Raw genomic sequence first — 25,194 nt, 5'->3', positions numbered from 1 at the left:
GGGGTTAGAAGATGGTGCAAGTGAAGGTGATGAGGATCCATGGAGATGAAGGTGGCTCAACACAGGTGAGTCAATTACCTTCGATGTGAAGTTCGGCTGTCGTTTTGTCTGTCCCACAGTCACATACATACTGTCCCTTATCTTTGTCACCAACTTTCTTGATGATTAATGTTCTCCGCTTGCCCACAGCCTTGATGGCCACCATCTTTGAGGCCTTGATCTCGGCCTCGTTGTGGTACCACATGACATCAACATCTTTGCTGAGCTCACAATCTAGAGCCACTTCGTCTTTCTCGACTGCAGTATAGTCCTGCAGCTTAATCGTGAAGTAGGGATCTCCCTCTGGAATGGGGAGATTTATGATGACTCCTCGAACCGAATGTACGACAAATAATGCATGCAGCAGAAGATAACTCAACAAAGACGGATGGGAGGAACAGACAGACAACATAGTCCAACAATGTCTTACAACAGACAGACAGAATGAGGCATTTTTGGGACCTCAACAGATATAAACATGGAGAAACTTTGCAAAGAATTGTAGAGTAAATGTGGATACCTATAACTGTCAAGTTGGCCATGGTAGGGATTCCTTTGGCCTCGGCCTTAATTTGACAGATATCGTCTAGAGTCACGTCCTTAATTTCTAGTACGTGTTTCTTTCCGTCCATGTGAGTGATGACGGTTCTGCTCGGATGGATTTTAACGTCATTCTTGTACCAGGTGACAGGGATGTTCTCATGAGAGAGCTCCAGCTCAAAGCGAGCTGTACTGCCCTCCTTTACGGTTTGATCCTTTAGTGGTGAGACAAATCTGAGCCTGATACCTACAATCATATTAATAAAACATGTTCATACAAGAGGAGGGAACCCGCTCAGTGAATTAAGTCAAAATGGCTAATCTCTATGCCAATTTGACACTCGGTGATGGAAAGCTGTTACTTACCCTCAACGGTGAGTCTAGCTGTGGAAGTTTTGCCCAAAACCTCAATCATATATTCATCCTCGTCATCAAACTCACAGCAGTTGATGACCAGCATGTGTTTCTTTCCATCATCGATGATGTCGTACTTTTGGTCTGGGGTGATGATGTCAGCCCCTTTATACCACATGACCTTGGCGACATCCTTGGTGATGGTGCATTCAAACTTAGCCTGTTTCTTTTCTGGTACAGAAACATCCTTCAGCGGGACAACAAAGTCCATCTCGATTTCTGGTTGGGGTGGGGTTGACACAGGGCACAACACATCAACAACACAACAGAACAAAAAAAAAACACAACAGACAACAGCCAGAGCCCTGTTTACACTGTCATCTACATTCTGAGAGATCCTGGTTGAATCTGTTGAAAGCTTGAGATTTCTTCTGGTGTTCGTGAGATGGACTCTAGTCCTCTTCAAGCTCTTTGGTAAGTGTAAAAAAATCAATTGGTGGTCTTCAAGGACTGCAGATGTTGAGTATAAACGGTGTCATCAGGGCACTTCTTAGTCATTGGATTCAAGTATCCAACCTCTTATTCAGTTGGCATGAAATGTTGTTGATGATGGCACATCTTTGTTTTCTTCCAGAAAGCTTCAGTTTGCTTCTGCTGTGCAAACTCCAACTCGAAGATCTTCTAAATATTGTTATATTCGCTAAATATAAACTATAAACAGGGCACTGCTGGAAAGAATACATACAAAACCCACGACTGAAAGACATTGACATAATAATGAACAGATCTACATACAGCTTTATATTTGGTATTGATAGGACAGACAAATCAACAAGACAGAATAAACTATTCACCCCACAAAACAAGCATTGGAGTTCCTTCTCATCTTACCTGACTCATCCGGCCTTTTGAATAAAGATTTAAGGTCTGCTCTGGTTTGCCTATTGGCTTTATTTGATTCCTGTCAGACCTTACACCTTAATTTTCACAGCTAAATTCCAAGAATCAAGGTCCATTGGGGTTTTGTGGGGAACCAGGAACGCCTCTTACCTTTGACATTTAGCATTGCAGTTGTGATGGCGTTCAGGGCCTGGTACGACACTTCCCCAGCCTGATCCAACTGGCAGTTTTTCAGTGTGAGCCTACGAACCGTACCCTCCATTTGGATGTCACACGTCTGATGATTACATTGCACTACTATTAAAAGAATAGTCAACATATATTATGTACAACCTTAAGAGAAAAAGTCATACCGGAGATCTGGTCAAAACCTCTCCTTTGAGTTTCCATTCTCCTGGAATATCATCCTCAGATATTTCTGTTTCAAATGCAGCATCTTCCTTCTCTACCACCTCTATACTGGCCAAAGGCCTCAGGATCTCAGCTTCACGCTCTGGAAACAAGTATTTACTGCTTGTAAATATGTAACGCCGTCAATACTAACCTGTAGAAACTATTTCGGGGATAGCAGTTGAAAGAAGTACAACCTCCTAGCGTTAGCTTGGCGGTATAGACGCGTCCTTCCACCTCCATGGCATATTCTGCTACATCGTCCGGCTGGCAGTTCTTAATGGTCAGTGTCAGCTCCTTTCCGTCCTTCGTGATCTCAACCTTGTCTGATGGAGTGAGTTCATTCTCTCCTTTGACCCACTTCCAGTTGGGAGTGTCTCTGAAGAGCTCACACTTAAATGTGGCATTGGCCTTTGGTTTCACATGCTGGTCTCTAAGTGGTTTTATTATCCAGTCTTTAATAATCTCTGTTGGAGTTAAATATCTCTTAGTCAGAGATTGGCATACTATTCACAATGTGATTAATTTGGTGAGAGTTGGCAGAGAAACCGAAAAACAACCTAGTCTGAAGTTAATTCAGAAAATCTTTCAAGGTTAGATTTTAGTTGACTCCTGCTTTGTCCTTGCCCTGGCCCGACCCTCACATTTTTCACTCATGCTAGTAAGGCATGCACCCTTTTTCCTTTGGGGATCAAAGAATAATGGTCATGTAGCCATCCAAAAGACACCTTAGAGCCCAGCTGAAGGGAAAGACGATGGCTACTCCTTGTTCCCCCTATAAAAGGACTCCATACCTTTGTAAAATGGAGGGTAAGGGCCACTGAGGAATAGGAATTAGTCCTAGTATGGTCAACTAATTTCCAGTTCTATTTTAATATACGCGTATATGACACCTCCCCTCGTCTTACCGAGCACTTTGACGTTTGTGGTGGTCACGACGTCCTCCTGCCCTGACACTTCACAAGTGTAGGTACCGGCGTCTTCTAGTGTGGAGCCTTGGATGGTCACGGCGTGTTGCAATCCAATGACGTTGATTTGAATTTTGCCCTCCTTTTTCTTGAGGACTTCACCATTCTTCTTCCAGACCACGTCCCTCTCTTTGCTCAGCTCGCAGGATATGTAGAGGGGCTGGCCCAGAATGGCCGAGTTCTCCGGTTCCAATTCCTTGATCCATTTTACAGGAAGCTCTGCGAGAATACAGAAATGCGGTCATATCAAATGTTCTCAGACGGCTGGTTATGAGTGAATGTATGAAGCGCACAACTGTTATGCTGAAGTAGGGCTGGAAGATATGACTGAAAAATGTATCACAATATAAGAGTTTGATTTTGATCAATATCACTACTTACGGATTTGTTTTTACGGATTGTTTTTCAGTTATTGTCCAGCCTTATCTTAAAGGTTCTAATTATGTTTCCCTCAGAAGTCTATAGGGCCACATAAAATTGATTATGATTAATCAAAGGCAGCTGGGTTACCTTCAACTATGAGCTTAGCAGTGCAGGAAATCTCCTTTCCAGCATTTTTGGCGACGCAAGTATATTCTCCAGTGTCGGACAGCTGGACATCAATGATGTGCAGCTTCCGGTCTTTGCCGTCAGAGATGAACTTGTGCTTGGGACTCTCACGCAGGTTGCCGCCATCTTTCATCCAGGAGGTGACGGCTGTAGAGGGTGAAACCTCACACTCAAACACGGCCGATGAGCCAATGGACTCGGCCTCCTTGAGGACAATATTTTCAAGCTTCTTGATGAACTTCAGGGGAACAGCTTTGAGTTTGAAGCCTGCAAAAGGTTCCTCTGGTGGTGTGGGGCCGCCTCTGCCACCAGGTTTCATGCCCCGACCTCTGCCCTCTCCGGGCGATGGCGTCTGCCTGGCTGAAAGAGGATTTTAACATATACACATTAGTCAAAACAATGATATTTTTGAGTACTGGTATGGACAGTGAAGCACACTTACGTTTTAGCCCTCTGCCTCTGCCTCTTCCTGCTTCCTCTGCCGGCTGCCCCTCTGTTTAGAAACAATTACCATTAATCCGCTGCTAAGCCATGAAACTGTTTATTGTTTTTTATGAACAAGCAAATGGGCGGCCATATGCAATGTTGTTTTCGTCAAGAATTGAAGACATGAAGTAATTAAATGAAGGCAGACAGAATAATGAATTATGTATTACATTTTCACAATGACAATATTCACTCCATTAGGAGATGACATGAACGTAAAGATGGCGTTATGGTGGGATGAACACATGTTGGGCAAATGAGAATGGAATGGCAGACAAACGTAGATGACTTAACAAGAATGTCTGGAAGAGATGGATGTGATGGACACAAACATGTAAAAACACAGCAAAATGATCCGCAGGAAGGATTTAGATGGAAAGCATGGTGGGAATGGATGGAGATTATGGATGGCATGAATGGAGGATTTTTCTTGGTCGCCACCCAACATGTTGGGGTTGCCACCTTCTCACCTCTCTGGGTTACCCCAGGAACCTCCAAGGCACCTTCTTCTCCTTCACCTTCCCAGTCCTCTGAGCCATAGCTGTCCCGTGGAACCAGTTCCCAGCCCCAGGCTTCCTCTTCCTCCAGCTCAGCCTCTTCCTCTGCCTCCTCTTCAAACACCTCCTCCTCTGGCTGAGTGGCAACCTTCTTTATTTGCACAGCCCCAGGAGAGATCTCCTTCGCTGCGGGAACTTTCTCTTTGCCAGGCTCTGCTGGTATGACAGCCTTTGCCTCTTCTGGTGATGGTTTCTTTGGAACCTTTTTAAGAGTTGCAGCTTCAACAGAGTCTTTAGGTGAAATGCTTTTTGGCTCTTTTTTAAGTTTGTCAATGCTTGGCCTCCTCTCAGCTGGAGCTGCTTCTGCCTCCTTGAGTTTTTCAACTTTAGGAGAAGGAGTCTTTTTCAGCTCTGCCTTTTTGAGCTGCTCTACTGGCTTCAGTGCTACGTCTTCCTTCTCCTCTTTAGCCTTGGGTATAACTCCTTTCTTTGGCTCCAAAGGCCTAGGTTTGACCTCCTTTGGAGTCTTCTCAGGCTTCTTATCGGGCTTCTTGTCAGGTGTTTTCTCTGTTGGAGCAGTGTCTACCTCCTTTGGCTTCTCTGGCTTTTTCTCAGGAGCTTCGGGGACGTCAGGTTTCTTGGGCTTAGCCTCTGGCTTTTTTGCCGCTGGTTTTTCATCAGGACTGGTGCGACGGCGCTGCAGGTCATCAGATGGTTTCCTGTCTTTCTCCTCTGATGGTTTCTTCTCAGGCTCCTCAGCTTCTTTGGAAGGTTTGGAGAAGGGCTTCAGTTTGACGCTTTCTACTTCCTGTTCTGCTGTTGGGATTTTCTTCCCTTTAGTTGGTGCTTTGACCTCCTCTAGCTCTTTCTCTGGAGTTTTCATTTTATCTGCTGGCTTTGGTACCTTAGTTGGAGACTCCTTTACCTCAAGGAGAGCCTCCGCAGGTTTCTTTCCTGGTTCTTTGGGTTCCACCTCTCGGGGGATCCTTTCTCCCTTCTGGAAAGGCACACTATCTCTATCTGGCCTCTCCTTCTTATCTTTCTCTGGCTCTTCTAAAGGTTTATCAGGCTTCTCAAAAGGTTTGAGCTTGACTACTTCTGGTTCAGCTTCAGACAAGGGCAACTTTTTCACTTTTTTTGGTGCTGTACTCGGAGGAGCAGGTTCCTCTTCTTTTGGTACTTTTGGGGTTTTCTTAAGAGAGATCTTGTCTTCTGGTTTCTCATCTTTAGGGGGGGGCTTCTGGCGGGTCCAAGCGTCTTTTGGAGTTTCTTTTTCTTCCTCCACTTTAGGCTTGATAACGTCTGGCTTTTTCACCACCTCAGGTTTCTCTCTGGGTTTTCTTTCTTCAACAGTCCGTCTGGTGACAACAGACATCTCAAAAGACTCTTCTTCATGCACCATTTCCTCGGCCTGGAAAACGGTGGTCTTGGTGACTTTCTGAGGTTTTTCTTCCTCTTCAGATTCTGTCAGTGGAACTGATGGGATCTTCTTCAGTGTGACAACCTCTTGCTCCTCTTCCACTTCCCTCATGACTCTGGTTGCTTTCTTCAAGGTGGGAAGCTCAAACGTCCCATCCTCAGTGACTTGAATTTTACCCCTTTTTTGCTGAACAGTTTCTGAGGCAGTAAAGGTCTGACATTACTGAATGACACAGGACTGACATCACAGTTCTTGCAACACAAAACACACATATAACGTTATAGAAAACAAATATACTAGACACGGAGATTTGTAAAGAGAAATTATATTTCACATTTTGTCACGTTACAACCACAAATCCCAAAGTATTTTAACAAAGATCCAATATCATATTAAACACCGATGGATTCATTGGCCATGTTCATGATGTTATTTTAGAGTATTAGAGTGAAGGGGACTGAAAACAACCGCACACTATTCGTTTTTGGAAAAACCTTAAAAAGTCAATGAATACACTAAAGTTGGTGGTTGCGAAGTGATAAATTGTGAAAAAAATCAGGTAGTATCAATAATTTTTGCAAGACACTGCAGGGTAATTTAAACTAAGTAAGACAATGAGAAAATTTAAAGTAAAACTGCACAAATCTCACTTTGTTATATATTTGTGAAAACATTCTTGGCTGTATTCATTACAGTGCATATTTAGTGTTTGCTGACACTCGTAAACCAAAGTTTGCACATCCGTCTAACTCACAACGCCCTCATCAAAACAGATTTTCACTTCAAATTGGACTGGCCAGCTAATAATGTCTCCCATATTTAAACTTCATATTATAGATTTAGAGAAGAAACGTCTCTAAATTTTACTTACATAAACCATAATTTAACTTTTACATTCTCCTGTTAGCTCAAAATGATTATAGTGCAAAAGAAAGCTGTAAGGTAGCTTTACATTAAAACTATCACGCTCTGATCTAGACCTGAATTTGGACTTGTTTTCTCCCTGATTGAGAAGCACAAAAAGTGCAATCTGATGCAAAAAGAGAGCAAATTACTCATTTGTACTGTACTGAAGGGCCTGAGTGTGCTAGCATGTCACGCGTGCTATTTGCCTTGTAAGTAATAAGCTGTAACATACCAGAAAATGGAGCTGATAGTGCAAAGAACCAGGGTTCTTCTTCTTAAAGGTCAAATATCTGATTAGTTGAGATGCTTATTTCTCAAGTTAATACCAAGTAATTTCTGTACTGAGCATAACAAAGCAGTAATTAGTGATGGTTTGCTTTGGCGCCCAACATTGTGTTCAGGTGTAGATTTGCTGCCATCTGCTGGTTGTTAAGAGGTAAAGTGAGAAGTGGTCTTACCTTTCTGGACTCCTCCCGGTGTCTGGACCGGTCCTTTGGTTTCATCTAATACAAAAGGATAGTGAAGAAACTCATTAGTTTTTGGTTATTAATAACAATGTGACTCGTTTTCCTTGAAGACTGTAAGAAACATTTAATTATTGTACAGTACAGGTGAAGAAATAAAGTGAGGTATAAGAAGATGTTAAAAAAAATGCATGCTTTTGTTGCACGGAAGAACAAAAGGTCAACATGACCCATATTAGTAAAGACATGAACATCTGGTGATGAAATAAGAGGTTTTAACAGATGGATTTAACTGAAAAGATAAAGAGGACGGTTCTCTGAAGGTCCTCTACCTTTCAGAGCTGGCTTTTCTTCTTCTGGAGCCACCTTAGTCGGTTCTTCAGCCTTCACAACAGGCTTGACCACTTTCAAGAGCAACATTAGATTAATCAGATGGTTGGCAAACTAGCACCAAAACATTTCTTCAACTGTTTTCTGTCTGAATACCTGGTTTTGTTTCCTGTGGTGGAGGAATTTTCTTTTGAGTAACTTCAGGTCTTTTGGGGACTTCTCCAACTTTTGGTTTGATTTCTTCAGGTACAAAGAAAAGATGAAAATTTACACAAACGTCTTAAGAACATGCTTATCTGAACTCAGAGAAGTTTAAACCCAAGAGATCATTTTCTGACCTCTGTGTTCAGGATAAAGTTTCAAAGATTTGCTTTTTTTCCAAGAGCGCATTCTGTCACGAATGCCTTTAAAACCAAACAATGTTGAGTACCTTCTGGAGGAGGAGCTGGCTTCACTTCTTTGGGTTCTGGAGGCAACTCCTTCTCCTTCACAACAACTTTAAAGATAAATAAGACAACAATCAGACAAACATTCAGACTGAGGTAAGAACTGAAGCATGGCAAAGAAAAAACAGCCTTTAGGCAGCTGGAAGACCAAACAACTTCACCGCACTGGTTCAGACACACGTTGTATAGAAGAGTTAGAGAAACGGCCAGGGGGAAAATCCAACGCAATCTAACTGCGTTTCCATTACAAATGTGTGTAAAACTTTGTCGATATTCTGCTGATGGGGAAACAAAACACAATTTTGCAATTGTGGTGCTTCCATTAAATAAGATACAATTAAAATCACACATGAATAAGTTTGCCCACACAATATTTCATTAACAAACTTACAGTGCCATCATCCTCCTACCTGTCATTTTCTTTGTCTTTTCACTAAGTAGTAACATCCAGTTGTTCATCACATGACCCGGTAAGACATGAAAAAAATGTTTCCATTGCAGTTTTGCAAAATACACTAATCTCTTTAAAGGCTAAAAACCACCTCATCTTAGCACAAAAGATTTATCAAAATATATAAGTTTTTTCAAAAGTGGCATTAAGCAAATTTATTTTTGTAATTCCAATTTGCACAATTATATGGTAAGCAGCAAATGTCCATTGATTTTATAATTATGCAAAGTGGAAATACAATAATAAATGTTCATAACAGAAACACACAATTTACAAAAAAAAAAAAAAAAGTTTTTTTAATCAAAAGTTTCTGTGCTAGAATGAGTTGGTTTTTTGGCTCTATTGAAATTAGTGTATTTCACAAAACTGCAATGGAAACATTTTGTTTTGCATCACACAAGTCATGTGATTACCGAATGGATGATAATACTGGAGGAAAAGACGACATAATGAACATATCACTGTTATTTTTTTTTTAAGATTTATGTGAACAAACTTATTTATGTGATTTTAACTGTGCTCCTCATTAAAATTGAATTACCACAATTGAGAAACTGCATTTTTTCCAACATTAGCAGAATATCAGGAAAGTTTTGGACACATTTATAATGGAAACGCAGCAGACAAGTAAAGACAGATTGTGCTTGAACAGAATGGGTGACATGACATGGAGGTCCTGCTGGATGATGATATGGATGTGGAGAATCCCCACAGGAAGTGATGTCAGGTGCTCAGATCAGAAACTTGTGCTCAGTGATAGTTTCCCTCCTCTGTACCTCTGGACGTTTCTTGAAGAAAGAGATTTTCTTTCTCTTCTGGTTCCGCAGTCAGACCCTTCGTTTCTGTGACGGACTGCATTCCTTGGCGTTCTGTCTCGGTTCTCGTTTCATGTGTTTTTGGAAGCACTGAGTGGATATGTGTTGTGGTTCTGGTGTGTTCAGATGGGTGACCAGTGGTGCTAACTTTGGGTTTATCTGTTACTGAGGGCTCAAAGATAGGCCGACCTTGGGTTAGTTCTCTCTCTGCCTGTTTGTCTTTACGAACACCAGCAGACATGTTGGGTTCAATTGGTTGCTCTGACGTCTTTGAATCTTTAAGATATTTTCTTCTTCCTTCAGTTGTGTCCGATTCTTTAAACATCACTTCGGGTGTTGACGTCAGAGAGACTTTTTTTCCTCCACTAATAGTTGCCAACTTTTCTTTCGCTGGAACCGTCTTTGCCTGAATTGTAGTTTCAGATTTATCTCCTCTATATGCAGTAATTTGTGAAGAAAGGTCTTCAGGACTGATTGGTTTGTCTGATTCATCTTGACTTTGCAAAGTTTCTGTTTCAATAAATGATTTTCTTCCTGTTTCAAGCTTTCCTGTTTTCCTAATATTCACTTCAATCTCTTCAGGCTGATCTAATGCATGTATTCGATCTTTTGTGGTTCTTTCTATCAGAACAGAAACATCACCCGATGTGTAAACAATTTCTCCTGGTCTAACATCCTTTACTTGAGAATCAGGGGATATATATGTCTGTATGTCTAGCATATCCTGTGCGCGTGCATGCATTGATTTTTCATACGCCACATCCATAACCGGCGTCTTTGAAACTTTTTGCTCTGCTTCCTGCTGCTCCATCACTGCAGTCTGGGAAATGTCATGAAAATAATCTCTAACTGTTTCTGTTTTAGATGTAAAGCTTTCGATTGGTGACTTTTCTCTACGCTTCACCCTCTGTTGTGTTTTATCTTCACTAGCTTTGTCTGTTGTGAGGTTTTTCACCTTCTTCTCTATAACCTCTGGACTGACTAAGTCAAACATTTTCTCTGTTACTGTTTCAACACTTGTCTCCAAGTTATCAGGAGCTGTAGATCTGTGTAAATGGTCTGATTTAAAGTCACCAACATCAGTGATGAGATGTTTTTCAGATGGTATCTCCATCAAAGTTGCAGCTGCGACTGCTTTCTGCTGTTGTTTTGTTTCTGGAAAAAGCTGGCTAATTTCTCCATATTCTTGTTTTACTCTTACCATCCCGGAAAGTTCTCCATCTTTTGTTTCGGTTTGGTTCACGCGTTTGGGAAGAAATGAAGCTGGTTTGTCAAGAACGTTAACTTTTTCAAGAGGAACCTCCTTGGCTTCTGGTTCTGATCTAACTTGAGACTTTAATTTGTCTTCCTCTACTCTTGTAGGCAGCTTGTCTGCTGCATCTTCTACCTTTATTTGTTTAGACTTCTTCAGAGACAAGGGTTCATTGTCATCTATGGCTATACCAGATGTTTCGAAGGCAACCTCCATCACAGGAGCCACAGAAACTTTCATTAAAGGTTTTGGTGTTTCAGCTTCTTCAGCTGGAGTAAACCGTCCATATTCCTGTTTGAAAACAGTTGCCTTCCACTCTTTGTCTTGAAATTTTGTATCTTTTTCTTTGAGAGATTTGGATTTCTTTCTTGTAACATCTTGTGTAATTTCTGTCTGGTCCAACTTCTCTTCTTCAGTTGCTTCTTGTGAAATCTGGCAGGATTTTTCTGTTTTCTGTCCTTTTCTTGCAGCTTCAGTTTCTGTGTTTGAGTTTTTCATCTCCTCAGCTGGATGAATTGTGGTGGTTTTGTCCATTTCAGTAACGTCTTCTGCATTTTCTGCATCTCTTAGCTGTTTCTCTATTGAAATATTTCCCAGAACTTCAGTTTTCTCTGGTTTATTAAAGATCTTTAAGTCTCTGATTTTATCTTCTGGTCTCTGTTGTATTTCAGCATCTTCCTGTCCAACAGGCACCTCCGTTATCTTTCTCTGCACTTTTTCCAGTTCTTCTCGTGTCGATTGAAAGCCCTCCGACTCATCAGCTATCTCCTCTGTGGCGTGAACGCCTTTAACTGCGAATGTTTTGTGCTTTTCTAACTGAGATGAAACTGGTTTAGGTTTCTTTGAAGGTTCCTGTTTGGATACATTCTCTTCAATCCGAGATGCCTGATCTTCTGTGTCTTGAGCCTTAAGAGATGATTGAAACTCATCCGCATTTCGTAACTTCTTGGTCTTCAGGGCTTCTTCTGTTAATGTGCTCCCTTCAGCTACTTTTAGGTCTACCTGAACCTCTTTCCTAACTGAAGTTTCTTCTATATTAGCTGGAACATCAGCCTCATCTAAGACTTTTACTTTAAATTGTTGTTTTCTAGATTTTCCTCTTCTGTCAGTTTTAGTTTTGTGTTTATCTCTGACTAATTTTGGTTGAATGTTTTGGTCTGTTGCCTCTACAGCTGGGTCCATTTCCTTTATTTCCTTTGGAAAACCCTCAGCTTCACCTGTTGCAAACCCACCTTCTTGGATTTCTGACAGATTTTCTGCAGGTCTTTCTTGCTTCGTGGCTCTAGGTAATGGTTTGTCAGTTCTGTCATTGACAGAGGTAAGGTTGGCTTTATCCAAACAGCAGATGGTTTTTGACAGGATTTGCTTGTCTTCAGTCATGATCTCAGATGTCGATTGTTCTGGAGAAACTTTCAAAGTTCTGTCTTTAACTACACTGGTTGTTATCTGGTCTTGTTCAATGGTCGAACCCTGAAACTTGTCAATTCTCATTTTGGGTAACATATCATCATCTGTTGGTTGATGTACTTGTTCTTTATCTTTGTCAAGTAAATCATCTTTAATATTTTTTCTGCTTTTATCCATTACAAGTGAAAAGTCTTCATCTGAAATATCAATTGTTTGGGGAAACTTTTGTGTTTTATTGTCTGAGGAAATAAAAATCTTTGGAGCACCTAAATCTTTGGTTTCACCAGATGCTGATTCAGTTTCTTTGATGTTTGGTGGTTTAGGCGTTTCTTCATCACCAACCGTCGTTTTGTCTTCACTGACTGTTAGTTTTATGGTTTTATCCACAGCTACTGCTGGTTTTAAAGGAATATATCGGTCCAAAGCATCTGTTGATTTTGCAAACTTGGATAAAACTGATTCCTCTGGAGAAACATCTGCCTCTTTCACTTCCTCAATGACTGAAAACTCAGATAGTCTCATTTCTGGCAGTTTCTCTGTTTCTTTTTCTTCTGTGTTTATTTGTGAAACTTTTCTTTCCATTAATTCCTGTGTTGCTTGTTTCTCTTTAAGGAGAGAAACTTTCAACATTTTATCAGTAACTGTGCTGATGTTTATCTGTTCTTGTTCAACTATTAACCCTTGAGGTTTGCTCATTGTCTCTGTAGTTAACATTTCTTCAGCTGTCTGTTGTTCATCACCTTTTCTCGTTTTCTTAGTTTTAACTGGTTCTGATGGGATTTCTTTCTGTAAATTATCCGCAGAGCTCTCAAGGTTTGAGAAAACTGATTTTTCTGGAGAAACGCCAGAGAAATCTTTCACTTCTTCAATGAGTAAAAACTCAGATTTTCTCCCTTCTTGCATTTTTTCTGTTTTTTCAATGGTTTCTTCTGTGTTTATTTGTGAAACTTTTATTTCTGCTTGTTCCTGTGTTGCTATTTTCTCTTTAAGGGGAGAAACTTTCAACATTTTATCAGTAACTTTACTGATGTTTATCTGGTCTAGTACAATGATCGACCCAGATGCTGGTTGTTCTTTTTGCTCATTACATTTAGCTGTTTTCTTATTTTTAACTGGTTTTGATGGAACTTCTTTCTGTAAAACATCTGTAGCTTTCGCAAACTTTATTAAATTTTCTTCCTTTGGAGGAAAATCCCCTTCATTGATTTCTTGATCACCAGTTAACTCTGTAGGTTGTTTTGAGGCCACTTTATTTTGTTCACCTATGTCAGGCATTTTGTCTTTGATTGGCAGCCCTTCCTTTGTTGAAACAGTTTTTCTTGGTAGTTGATTATCCACAGCATCTTTAGTTTTCATTAGTTTTTGTCTTTTCTCTTTAGATGATCTTGAATCCTTCAGATCACCGTCTACTTGACTAGTTTGCTCATCAACTGCTAGCAATTCAACTTCTTCTAAACTTTCCTCTTTTACTTTTTCTTCTTCCTGCACACATTTAGACTCTTTAAGAGAAGAAACTTCAGGAGTTTTATCTTTAACTGTACTAATTGTCACCTGATGTAGTTCAGTAACAGTTTGAGTTTTTGTACATTCCTCAGCTGGATGTGGTGATTTCTGGTCGATAAACCTCTGAACTGTTTTAGGTTTGCTACCTTTTCTAAGTGTCTCTGCTTCAGTTTCATCCTCCACTGCGATGCTTTCTGATGGTGTCTTTTTGTCTGAAGCTTCTTTAGTTTTAGCAAATCTCTGTCTTCTCATCTTGGTGGATAATGTTTTCTGAGGGACTTCCTCAGGAACTGGGAACTCCCTGTCTGGTATTATGTGCTGCTTTTCAGAAACTTTGACTTCACTAAAAGTTTCTTTGTCTTGAACTGAAGTGTCATCGTCACCTAATGTCTGCAGTTTTGGTTTCTCTGCAGCTTCTTTTTTGAAACTCCTGGTACTAATGTCAGCGAGTTTTGATGAGACGTTTGTTTCAATGACCTCATGTGAATCAGTTTCATGAATTTTTGAGCCTAGATCTTTCTGAGGAGCTTGTTCTGATGCATACTGTTCTGTCATGACAGATATTTTTGGTTTGTCTTTAAATTTCTCGTTTGTAATTAATCCGTTTGCTGCAGAAACATTAAGAATTTCATGTTTTCCAGTTTCAGCAGCTTCTTTCGGCTGTTCTATATCTTTGGGGACCGATCTCTGTCTTCTATGTTCATTAGGTTTATCCTGAACCGTCACATTAATCTTTTCATCAGTTGAAGGAAAAAAGCCAATTTCCTTTGAACCCTCAGTAACAGATATTTTGTCAGTTTTTTTGTTGGTTTCTTGTGTCCCAGATTTAATATTCTTGCGTTCTTTAATTGGACCTTCATGTTCTGCACATGACGCTCTTTTCTCGTCCGCTACAACAGCTGTGAAAGATGCTGAAGGTTGGAAAAATTGAACAGTTGTGAAGAGAAAGCACCATGAGGCGGTGCCAAGAGATTAGAAACAAACAAACACAAACAGTTGGGGTTAAATGATCAATAATAAAGAGGTTAAATAAAAGACGATGGTTGTGGTTTTCTACCTTTCTCCACTTTCTTTCCTTTTGTCTCAGCAGGTTTGGAAGGAAGCTTCTTGAGTTTGTCTTCAGTTTCTTTAAAGAATAATCAAATTAAGTTTTAGGATTGGACATTTAAGAAAAACAAAAGAGAAACAAAAGACAACAAAAACATTAACAGGCGGCGGATCGAAGTTGACGAAACAAACTCAGAAATGGAATAAAAAGATGGAAAATGATGTTGAAAAGAAGAATGGATGTGAAATGGTGACCCCTGGTGGTTGCTGCGGATATTGCACAGAGAATAAATAACCTGCAACCAACCAGAGTCTGATGAAACGGTTAAATATGACATAATGATGGTACCTCCAGCAGCTGTTTCTGAGGGAATCTTTATCTTCTCTTCTGGTTTTAAAGAGACTGAAGGTTTCATCTGGTCGTGGATTAAGAGTTCCTGTTTCTGAGGAGGGACGTCTTCAGACTTCAGCTGCTTTGCTTCTGGTGCAAACTTTGTAATAAAGTCCAGCTCTGTGACAGACTCTGAGGTCTCTAGTTCTGCTTTTACAGAGCGGTAGTCCGGTTTTACATCAAACACCGGTTCAGATCTCACCTTTTTCTCTTCGGTTAGCTCAAAAGATGCAACTGATTCAGTTAACTCTGATTTACTTTCGATCTTTTTCGCTTCTCTGTGAGTTTTTTCTCCTGCACTGCTGAGTTTTTCTGAGATTTTCTCAGATTTCACACTGATAACTTCTAATTTTTCCCTTGTTTTTCTTGCCAACTCCTCTTTAACTGAACGTTTTACTTCAGTTTTGCCTTTGCTCCTCGTTTCGTCTGCAGGTGATTCAATCTCTTCAGACTCATCTTCCGTCACTTTAACTTTAACTTTCTGTTTTATCTCAGCAATTTTCACAGATTTTCTCTCCTCTTCCTGTTTCCTCTGAGTTTCTTCTGATTTCTCAGTTAGAACTGGTTTTGTAGAAGAAGAGGCGTCATGCAGCGACGCCAAGAGGTGAGAATAAAACACAGAAACAAACATCTACGTTAGAGGGATTAATAGAAAGACTGATGACAATCCAACCTGCTGGATCTTATCATCAGGAATTAAAAACGAGGATGCGGTTACAGTAATCCATCTTATTTTCAGACGGTCGGTACCTTTTTCAACAGGAACAAAGACTTTCTTCTCCTGACGAATCTTCTCCGTCTTCTCAACTACAGGTTCTTTTGTTCAAGTTTTGTTTTTTAGCCCAAGATGGTGAGTTCGAAGAAGATTGTTATAAAGAAATAAAGTTAAGACAGTTAGAAGCAAACGCACAGAAAGATCCAGAAAACACAAAGATATGAGAGTTTAAAGAGACGTGGAAGATGTTGTGAAACCAGAATATCTTTTAATCTGAATTTTTCTGATTATTATACGAAATGTAGGTTATTTCTTTGGTAAAGATGTAGAGGAGACAACAATTCTGACTATACGGTGTAAATACTCAGGTTTAAAAGTGACATCATTTGACAAAAAGATGTCAAATGATGCCTAAATGTGGATAAAAAGTTAAAAGAAATTCAGCTATATTTGATCTTCTGAAGTCAGTTTTGCTGTCAAGTTTAAAAATGAACACATTTCAAGGTTCTCTGTTTTAAATATTTAGGACAGTATTATATTTTATAGTTCTTTGGTTCAACTTTTTATTGAATCCCAAGATTATATCAATTCTTCACAACTTACTAACTTACTTTTGTAAGTTACTCTTGTAATTGTATTGGTTTTTTGTTTTCTTAGCGTGGGACTTATACTCTGTAGACGACACCAATTTGTTTTATGTCCATTTTACACAAAACGAGTTGATGTCTTAAGAAATGTAAAAATGTGCAAAACATTATTGATTTTTAATTATTTAAGGCAAAACTGAACTCAGAAAAAACTTATGCCTGAATTTTTCTGGAAATTTAAAAATTTCAGTTTTTGTTCTGTGGAGATGTTCTGTAATATTTAACCCGCTCTGTGTTGGATCTGATGAATGATGAACTCAAAGAGACGTTTCATGAAGACAAAGGAAGAAAAAGAGTCGATGTTTTTGTCATCTGTACCTTTCTGAAGAGATTCTTGTGCTTCTCGTTTTGGTCCGACCTTCTCAGGTGTTTTAACAGAAACGGTTTCACCTTCAAAAGTTTTCTCTGCTTGTTTCAGTGGTTTCACTTTGTCAACTTTCTCAGGAGGTTTTTTCTGACTGGTCACCTCTTCTGCCTTTTTCTGAGGAGGTTTAACTTCAGGCTTTGTGTCAGGAATTTTCTCTGGAGGTTTCTCAGAATATTTCTCAGATACTTTCTCTGGACGTTTCTCTGAGATTTTTTCTTGAATTTTTTCTGGGATTTTTTCTGGCAGTTTCTCTGAGATTGTTTCAGGACACTTCTCTGAGATTTTTTCTTGACGTTTCTCAGAGATTTTCTCTGGAACTTTCTCAGATATTTTTTCTGGAAGTTTCTCAGAGATTTTTTCTGGAAGTTTCTCAGAGATTTTTTCTGGAAGTTTCTCAGAGATTTTCTCTGGAACTTTCTCAGATATTTTTTCTGGAAGTTTCTCAGAGATTTTTTCTGGAAGTTTCTCAGAGATTTTTTCTGGAAGTTTCTCAGAGATTTTCTCTGGAACTTTCTCAGAGATTTTTTCTGGAACTTTCTCAGATATTTTTTCTGGAAGTTTTTCTGGAAGTTTCTCAGAGATTTTCTCGGAAACTTTCTCAGATATTTTTTCTGGAAGTTTCTCAGAGATTTTTTCTGGAAGTTTCTCAGAGATTTTTTCTGGAACTTTCTCAGATATTTTTTCTGGAAGTTTTTCTGGAAGTTTCTCAGAGATTTTCTCGGAAACTTTCTCAGATATTTTTTCTGGAAGTTTCTCAGAGATTTTTTCTAGAAGTTTTTCTGAAAGTTTCTCAGAGATTTTCTCTGAAAGTTTCTCAGAGATTTTTTCTGGTAGTTTCTCTGGAACTTTTTCTGGAACTTTTTCCTGTATTTTCTCTGGGATTCTTTCAGCCACCACCTTCTGTACAACTTCCTGTTTACTTTCTGGCATTTTCTCCGGAGGTTTTTCCTTCACCTCAGCTTTCCTCATTGCCGTTTCAGATATTTTTTCAGGTTTTTTGCCCAACACAGCCTCCTCATCAGGCACTTTCTGGGGAACTTTGTCAGATTTCTGTTGGGGCTTGAGAGCTTTAAGAGGGTTTGACAAAAAAAACATGCAGAAGACATGACCATAAAGAAGAAGAGAATGTGCTAACGCACAATAAAAGATTTTAGCTCACTCATATGGTCTTTTTTGTTAAGCAAAACAAAAAAGAGAGGTTAATTTCCTAAAATGTAACAAATTTTAAGACCAGCTTAAGAGTACCTTTGTCCTTCTGAGCTGGCTCTTCTTTGGGAGGAGCCGCTTTTGGTTCTGGTTTCTTCGCTGCTTTCGGGAGATCAGGAACTTTTTCTTCCACGGAAACTTTAAAGAGTACCGTTCGCAAACATTACAAGACTTTTAAAGCTAAGGGAATGTAAAAACACTCCACTGAGCGTCACAAACAGAAAGACACAACTGAGACAAACATGCATCCGCATCACCACAAAAAGAACTTCAGGTTTAAATGTCAGGAGCTGCAGAATGAGCTTCGGATACCTTTAATTGGCTTCTTCTGAGGTTCTTCTGCCTCTTTCTGTACTTTCTGTGGGACTGAAGGAGGTGGAGGAGCAGCCACCTCCTTCTTTACTGGTTCTTCTGGCACTTTAAAAAGAACAAATTACCCTCTGTCATTATAGTAATTGAACCTCAGTTCAATTAAAGTCAGTTCTCTCAAAGAAGGAGGTAAAAAGGTAAATAAGACACAATCGGACTCAGACGAAGATTATTTTCTGGTTTAAATAATCCAGAAGTTTGAGCAAACGAAGGAGGGGTTTTGTTAGCAGGTGTTGTGTACCTTTCTTCTGAGGTTCCTTCGGTTCTGGTGTTGGTTTTGCAGGTTCTGGTTTAGGAGGTTCAGGTTTAAGGACTTCTGGTTTTGTTTTCTTCAGTTCAGGCTTTGGTTTTGGAGCTTCTGGTTCAGGTTTGATCTTTGCAGCCTCTTCAGGGCCTTAAAGTGACATTCAGACGGTTTCAGACCAAAGACAGTGAAAGAATCGCTTCCACATTCGAAGCTAAACAGTTGGTTTTCATACAACCGTGAGAACTCAACACACAGACACAAACAAAGCAGGACAGACAAGAGCTGAAACAATTAACTGGATTAATCAATTATTGAAATAATCGTCAACTACTTTAGTAATCGATTAATCGTTAACGTGAGTACACAGACTCTTAAAAACTGTACAAAAAATAAATATACATCTTGTATTTCAGATAAAAAGACTTTTGTCTGTAAATATCTTCTATCCCACCTTCTCAATTGACAGTTTTAAATAAAAATGTAAATGAAAAATCTGCAGAATGTATCAATTTTTTTATCGGATTAATTGATTAATTGATTAATCGATTAATCGTCAGAATAACTAAAAAACAAATAATTGTTATTTGCAGCCCTAGAGCATACCTTTGGATGGAGGAATCACTGGCTTCACTTCTGGTTCCGCTTCAGAAGCTGGAGCAGGTTTAGTCTTTGGTTCTGGTTCTACTTTTGGAGCTGGAGCAGGTTTAGCCTTTGGTTCTGGTTCTACTTTTGGAGCTGGAGCAGGTTTAGCCTTTGGTTCAGGTTCTACTTTTGGAGCTGGAGCAGGTTTAGCCTTTGGTTCAGGTTCTACTTTTGGAGCTGGAGCAGGTTTAGCCTTTGGTTCTGGTTCTACTTTTGGAGCTGGAGCAGGTTTAGCCTTTGGTTCAGGTTCTACTTTTGGAGCTGGAGCAGGTTTAGCCTTTGGTTCAGGTTCTACTTTTGGAGCTGGAGCAGGTTTAGCCTTTGGTTCTGGTTCTTCTTTAGGAGCTGGAGCAGGTTTAGCCTTTGGTTCTGGCTCTGCCTTTGGAGTTGGGGCGGGTTTGGCTTCTGGTTCAGCTTTGAGCTTTGCTTCAGGAACCAGTTTCTTGGGCTCAGCTGGAACCTGAGGCTTGGCTTCATCTTCATTTATGCAACATAAAAATTAACTGATGTTAGAGTCTGAAGAAGAGTTTTAAAGAGGTTGAAGACTAAGAAGAAAGAGGAAGATTAACAGAAAAGCAGACACCAGCACAGTCCAAACAGAACAGAACAAACCCGGACCAAACATCATGAAGAAGTCAAGAGGTTGAAACTCCAGATGGGAGCCACAGAGAAGAAATACAGACCTTTGGTTGGAAGTCCAGGCTTCTCTTTTGGAGCAGGCTGGACTGGCTTCTTCACCTCCTCTGGTTCTGCTAGACACATTTAAACACACAATAAGCTCAAAAACAACAACTAAAGGAGCAGAATTAAAACATAAGAGCTTTAACCCACATTGCAAGGAAAGTTAATGTAAAGATAAACAACATTAAAGAAAAACATTGAAAATATTCAGGCAGTAGTAGAATACCTCTGGGAGCAGAAACTTCCTTCTTCTCTGGAAGTTTCTCTGGGACTGAAACTGCAGGAACCTTTTCCTCTACTGGCTTTCTGGCCTCTGGTTCTGCAAAGTTTCAGTTAAATAGTCTGAGCATTTTCAAGAATACTTAACAGCCCACACATAAATCCATCCATGAACACATTCATACTTTTCTTGGGTTCCTCCACAGCTGCAGTTGGCTTCTCTTTGGGCTTCTTCTCAACTTTTGAAGAAAAATAAAACACAAACCATGTTAGGAATAGATGAGGAGTAATCACAGGTTAAGTTACTTTAAAATAGGTCAGAAATAACACCCCAAAAAATATAAATGTAAATATCCAATTCTCTTGTATACATTTCTGTCACAATATAGGTCTTAGATTTAATTGATAATGTCTTAAATAGTCTTAAGTTTGAGTTGGTGAAACCTGCAGAAACCCTGAAATCTGTCTCAATCAAATTTTGTGTCAACTGTCCAAACTTTGAATGATGTTTCTGCTTTAACATGGAGCTCCAAAGAGGGAGGAGTTTTCAGTCTTCTCATCAGAACTGTATCACTACATGAACACACCTCGACTATTGTGTCATTGGAAAAAAATATTGCAGAAATAATACAAAAAAGAATAAACTTAAGCTTAATTAGAGGATTTAAATCTTTGTGTTACCTTTAGCTGGGATTTCCTCCCTCAGTTCAACTTTCATGGTCTCCACTTTTTCTTCAACAGCAACTCTGGCAGCTGAAAGAAGACACAGCAACACAAAGACTTATAATCAATCAGAGTCTGAAAACATTTATAGCTGACAGAGTATTACGCCACGCTAAGAAAGGAACCAAGAGAAAAATAAAATTATGAGAAGAAAGTAATAAAATTGTGAGAATATTAGGAGAATGAACTCGTATCAGAATAGTCAGAATTTCACAAAGAAAGTTGTATGAGAATAAAGTCGTAATAATATGAGAAATTATCATAGTTTATCATATCATATGAGTCAGTATTATTAGAATAAAGTCATAATATCATGACTTTATTATCCTAAGACTTTATTCTTGTAATATTATGACTGTATTTTCATATGATTTCAACTCTATTCACACTTTGACTTTATTCTTGTAATTAGATTTTTTAATTTTCTTTGTGTAGCCCTAAAACTCTGTAACACAAAATATCAAGAAAATTCTAAGAAAAATCTGCTTGGTAGAAAATATTATTCGATTTTGTGTTAAAAAGAGGTTATTAAAAGAGAAAAAAAGAGCAACGTAAACACAACGGTGATACCTTTAGTCTCTGAAATCTGTTGAGTTACAGTCTCTTCTGTCCTGCTCTGATACTCGACTGAAGACGATCAAAATCACAGAAGTAACAAAAGACAAACATGAGACATTTTGGAAACAGTTTGACGTTAAATAACGAAGCTTTCTGACGTCTCAGAGGAGAAGAACAAACCAGTTTACACCAGTGGAAGAAATCTGAAGTTAGCATAAGTGGATACGATCCTTCCACACATATACCGGGTTAAATTTAAAGGTGTGACAACACCAAAGATAAGGGAGTGTTAGAGGAAGACGTGAGACACAAAATGAAAAAAGAAAATCAGGACAACAGCAAAATTTATCCAAGATGGGATATTAAAACGGTGATGAAGGAGAAAAGAAGAGGGTGGAAAAAAAGAAGCAGATGTGGGTCAAATCTACCTGATGACTCCAGAGACTTCACTAAATAAGAACAGATTTTACTAGCTACATTTAAATGTTGTTATTTTTAATCCTAACAGGATGAAAATATAAAGGACGGTGCTGGTTAGATGGTTAGAAGCTGATGAAGAGGATGAGGAGGGAGGAACATGGTACCTTTCTGCTGCACCTCCTCTTCATACTGATACGAATATTCAGCTGATTCTTGTAAAGAAAAACAAAACATTTAAGCCCCCAATTATTGAATAAAAATATGCTTAGTTTGTTGTTAATAAGGTTTGAGTTAATCTGATTAGTCAAATGTGAACAAATTATCCTCATGATAAGGAAGATTTCTGGGTAAGTACCTCTCTGTTCGATCTTTTCTTCATACTGATAGAACTCAGCTGATTCTTGAAGAAAAACACATTTCGGGTCTGTTAGTAACCACGAAGAACCGTTTCAGGTTTTATTTTAGTCCCTGCAGCAGTCTGTGAATCTTACCTTGAATTTCTTCTGATGAAGGCACTTCAGGCCTCTGAACTGAAGAGTCTGGGAAATCTACACAATACGGAGAACGGTTCACACCAAACAGCTTTCCTGCTTTAAATCTCAACTATCGTGAGCTTCTTTTTTACCTTCTGAAACATTTTATACCAAATTTAAAAATACATTTTGGATTAATTAAATTTGAAAACAGGAATTTAACAAACACAGAAAGTTATGACAATGATCAACATTATTTTGGCCATATCTGTGTTTTTGGTTGTTCTTGTTTCAGCTGGATATTTAGCACATGCCCAATAAACTGGAGGGCATAAATATGATTATACTACTTGCTATCCATCTATCTGCCGCGATAGAACATCTCTATTAACCAAATGAAACCTGGAGATGTATGTATGACTAATTTAGCAAAAATAATGCAGAAAAACCATTAAACTTTTGCTCGTGTCCCTTTAAGACACTAAGCTACGTGTGTTCAGGCTGTATAGTCACGTAATTTTATTATAAATTGTTGCTACTCTTCCTTGAGTAAAATTTCTGGATGCTTCACTTAATGAAGCGTTTTAACCAAAAATTTACCAGACAAACACCTACAGTTTCAAAAGTTTCATAATAAAATAAATTGATTTGGAAATGTTTTTATTTATGCCTAATTTTGTTAATTATATTAATTATTTTAATTTTGTTCTATAAAATACCAGAAACTCCACACAACTTTAATTTGGTCCATCTGTTTATGTCATCTTAAATATTAAATGTATTTATATTACAGTTACTCAGTACTCGAGCCTTTTTACAAAATACATTTTTACTCTTGAGTAATTTCTTGGGTTTTTCTTTTTACTTTTACTTGAGTAACAATTTGTTGAAAAAGTGCTACTCTTACTTAAATACAGTTTTTCTGCAAATGTGACTCCACATCTGAGTGGACAACAAGAGTTTCCAAAAGTGTCCCTTCTACATAAAATTTAGCAGACGTAATTTTCTGAATAATAAATCACTCACCTGTCGGTACCATCGCTAATTCGATTTCTGTGAAAAAAAAAAAAAGACAAAAAAAAAAAAGAGTGCGGTTTGTGTTAAAGTCTGAGATCGTCCAAAACTGATCAGAAGCAGAAAAGTTGGGGCCTGACTAATAACTGTACCTTTGCCAGACAAATAAAGCTCAGCTGTGCTCTTAGCCTCTCCTCTGGGCTCCAATCTCACAATCACTGAGTACACGCCTACATGGGATTAGTGATGAAGACACTCAGGTCACAAAGAACAGCAAGAGGAGAAAAATCTGCAGGCGGCCTCTGGAGCCCCGTTGGGCTCTACACACCTTCGTCTTCGATGGTCACATTTCGAATGACCATGAAATGTCTCCTGCCCTCGCTTCTGAAGTTGTACTTAGTGCATTCTTTCAGTTCCCACGTGTCTTTGTACCAAGAAACGATTGCGTTGTCGAAGGACACCTCGCACTCGAAGGTGGCCGACTGGCGCTCGTTGACTTCCACGTTGTGGATGCGCTTGGTGAAATGAATTTGTTCGGCTAAAACAGATAAAGACGTGAATGGGTGAATGTGACAGTAACTGGGTGGCAGTTTTTCACCAACACAACAGCCACACGGTTAGAGGCGACCACCAGACGGATGTTGATGAAACGTTATGATGACTGGTTGTTGTTGAGGATGACGGTGCAAGACGATCATGGAGGATATTAAGATGGAATAAATCCAAAAACAAAATGAAAAAAGAAGGCAAAAGCCAAATAGCTGACATTAGTTTTAGGGTGTTTTCACACCTGATAGTCCAGTAGACTTGGTTCAATTGGGCACCAAAAGTGCAACATTTGTTATATTTTTAGCTGGAGCAGTTTGTTTTCACGCTGCATGGTCTCAAACGATCCCAACCAATAAAAGAAACCTAAAGAAACCCATTCCACCAGCCGTCTGTGGTGGCGCTGCACCAAGAACCACTGAAGGAAACAAAACAAAAACCTCCAACGAAGAAGCTGAGCACTACTTCCTTCTTCAAGGTGACCTATTTACTTTTATTAATCTTTTATGTTGTAACAAAGCCTTTAATATATGTATTTGAATGTATTTTTACCCATTTAAAACTAAAATATACAAATTATTTTATTTTGCTTATTTATACATTTATTTTACTTTACTTCGTATTTTACAACATTTGGTAATTTTATATTATTTTTATTGTAATCTGGTGTTACTTATAGTGTTGAAAACCTTTCTATGTCCTGTTATTTGCTAAAAATAAAGTGCATTTAATTTAAAACTGAGACCGAGGTTTCTTTGAATAAATCTGGACTGGTGTGAATTCACCCTTAGAGTCGGATGAACTGAAAGAGGTTAGTAATCGGGCAGAGCATCCATCACGTCCACAGGAAGGTTTCCAGGTACAAACCTTCCACCTTGAGGTCCGCCGAGGATTCCAGGTGCTGGTATCTGCAGGAGTATCTGCCCCGGTCTTCAGACTTCAGGTCTTTGATCAGAAGCTTCTGAACTTTGTGTTTCACCTCGGACGAATACCTTCCCTTCATCTCTAACTGCTTTCCGTTTTTAAACCACTGAGCCTCGACGTTAGGAACAGACAACTGACAAGACAGAGTGCACGCCTGGCCTTCCTTACCCGACGTGTCCTGCAGGTGCTTCTCCACCTCCACCTCTGAAACACAGAGAGAAGAAAATTCAGCTTCTGCTCAGACTGGAAACTCAGTTTGAGATGCAGGGGTGTGTCCAGGCAGGGAGC

The 25,194-nt window shown here is 39.2% G+C and overlaps 2 protein-coding genes across 2 annotated transcripts in view; both read right to left on the bottom strand.

The window, feature by feature from the left end:
* The window catches only part of ttn.2 (titin, tandem duplicate 2), a 218,530-nt gene that overhangs the window by 109,205 nt on the left and 84,131 nt on the right, over window positions 1-25,194 (bottom strand). Inside the window, exons 81-111 of the mRNA XM_044131634.1 lie at window positions 24,850-25,110; window positions 23,765-23,974; window positions 23,589-23,666; window positions 23,449-23,475; window positions 22,441-22,497; window positions 22,305-22,349; window positions 22,114-22,161; window positions 21,542-21,598; window positions 20,930-21,001; window positions 20,434-20,487; window positions 20,256-20,348; window positions 20,032-20,100; window positions 19,310-19,825; window positions 18,701-18,853; window positions 18,403-18,507; window positions 18,130-18,228; window positions 14,775-14,843; window positions 8,274-8,339; window positions 8,000-8,083; window positions 7,846-7,917; window positions 7,508-7,552; window positions 4,697-6,340; window positions 4,183-4,233; window positions 3,702-4,100; window positions 3,132-3,410; window positions 2,421-2,690; window positions 2,187-2,326; window positions 1,984-2,110; window positions 946-1,212; window positions 560-826; window positions 79-342 (exon numbers count right to left, since the gene is read on the bottom strand). Of these exons, the coding sequence (XP_043987569.1) occupies window positions 79-342; window positions 560-826; window positions 946-1,212; window positions 1,984-2,110; window positions 2,187-2,326; window positions 2,421-2,690; window positions 3,132-3,410; window positions 3,702-4,100; window positions 4,183-4,233; window positions 4,697-6,340; window positions 7,508-7,552; window positions 7,846-7,917; window positions 8,000-8,083; window positions 8,274-8,339; window positions 14,775-14,843; window positions 18,130-18,228; window positions 18,403-18,507; window positions 18,701-18,853; window positions 19,310-19,825; window positions 20,032-20,100; window positions 20,256-20,348; window positions 20,434-20,487; window positions 20,930-21,001; window positions 21,542-21,598; window positions 22,114-22,161; window positions 22,305-22,349; window positions 22,441-22,497; window positions 23,449-23,475; window positions 23,589-23,666; window positions 23,765-23,974; window positions 24,850-25,110 (5,988 nt within the window). The remainder of the gene's footprint in view (window positions 1-78; window positions 343-559; window positions 827-945; window positions 1,213-1,983; window positions 2,111-2,186; window positions 2,327-2,420; window positions 2,691-3,131; window positions 3,411-3,701; window positions 4,101-4,182; window positions 4,234-4,696; window positions 6,341-7,507; window positions 7,553-7,845; window positions 7,918-7,999; window positions 8,084-8,273; window positions 8,340-14,774; window positions 14,844-18,129; window positions 18,229-18,402; window positions 18,508-18,700; window positions 18,854-19,309; window positions 19,826-20,031; window positions 20,101-20,255; window positions 20,349-20,433; window positions 20,488-20,929; window positions 21,002-21,541; window positions 21,599-22,113; window positions 22,162-22,304; window positions 22,350-22,440; window positions 22,498-23,448; window positions 23,476-23,588; window positions 23,667-23,764; window positions 23,975-24,849; window positions 25,111-25,194) is intronic.
* On the bottom strand, window positions 9,061-15,499 carry LOC122839733 (A-kinase anchor protein 12-like). The gene has a single exon (XM_044131645.1). It carries the CDS (start codon window positions 14,270-14,272, stop codon window positions 9,491-9,493), a length of 4,782 nt encoding a protein of 1,593 aa, XP_043987580.1. The 5' UTR covers window positions 14,273-15,499; the 3' UTR covers window positions 9,061-9,490.

The sequence above is a fragment of the Gambusia affinis genome, linkage group LG11, assembly GCF_019740435.1.
Source record: "Gambusia affinis linkage group LG11, SWU_Gaff_1.0, whole genome shotgun sequence".
NCBI classification, from domain to species: domain Eukaryota; kingdom Metazoa; phylum Chordata; class Actinopteri; order Cyprinodontiformes; family Poeciliidae; genus Gambusia; species Gambusia affinis.
This window is presented reverse-complemented; position numbering and strand designations above follow the sequence as displayed.

Coding starts and splice junctions, on each gene's coding strand:
- LOC122839733 (XM_044131645.1), bottom strand. CDS start 14,272: ATGACAGAACAGTATGCATCAGAACAAGCTCCTCAGAAAGATCTAGGC.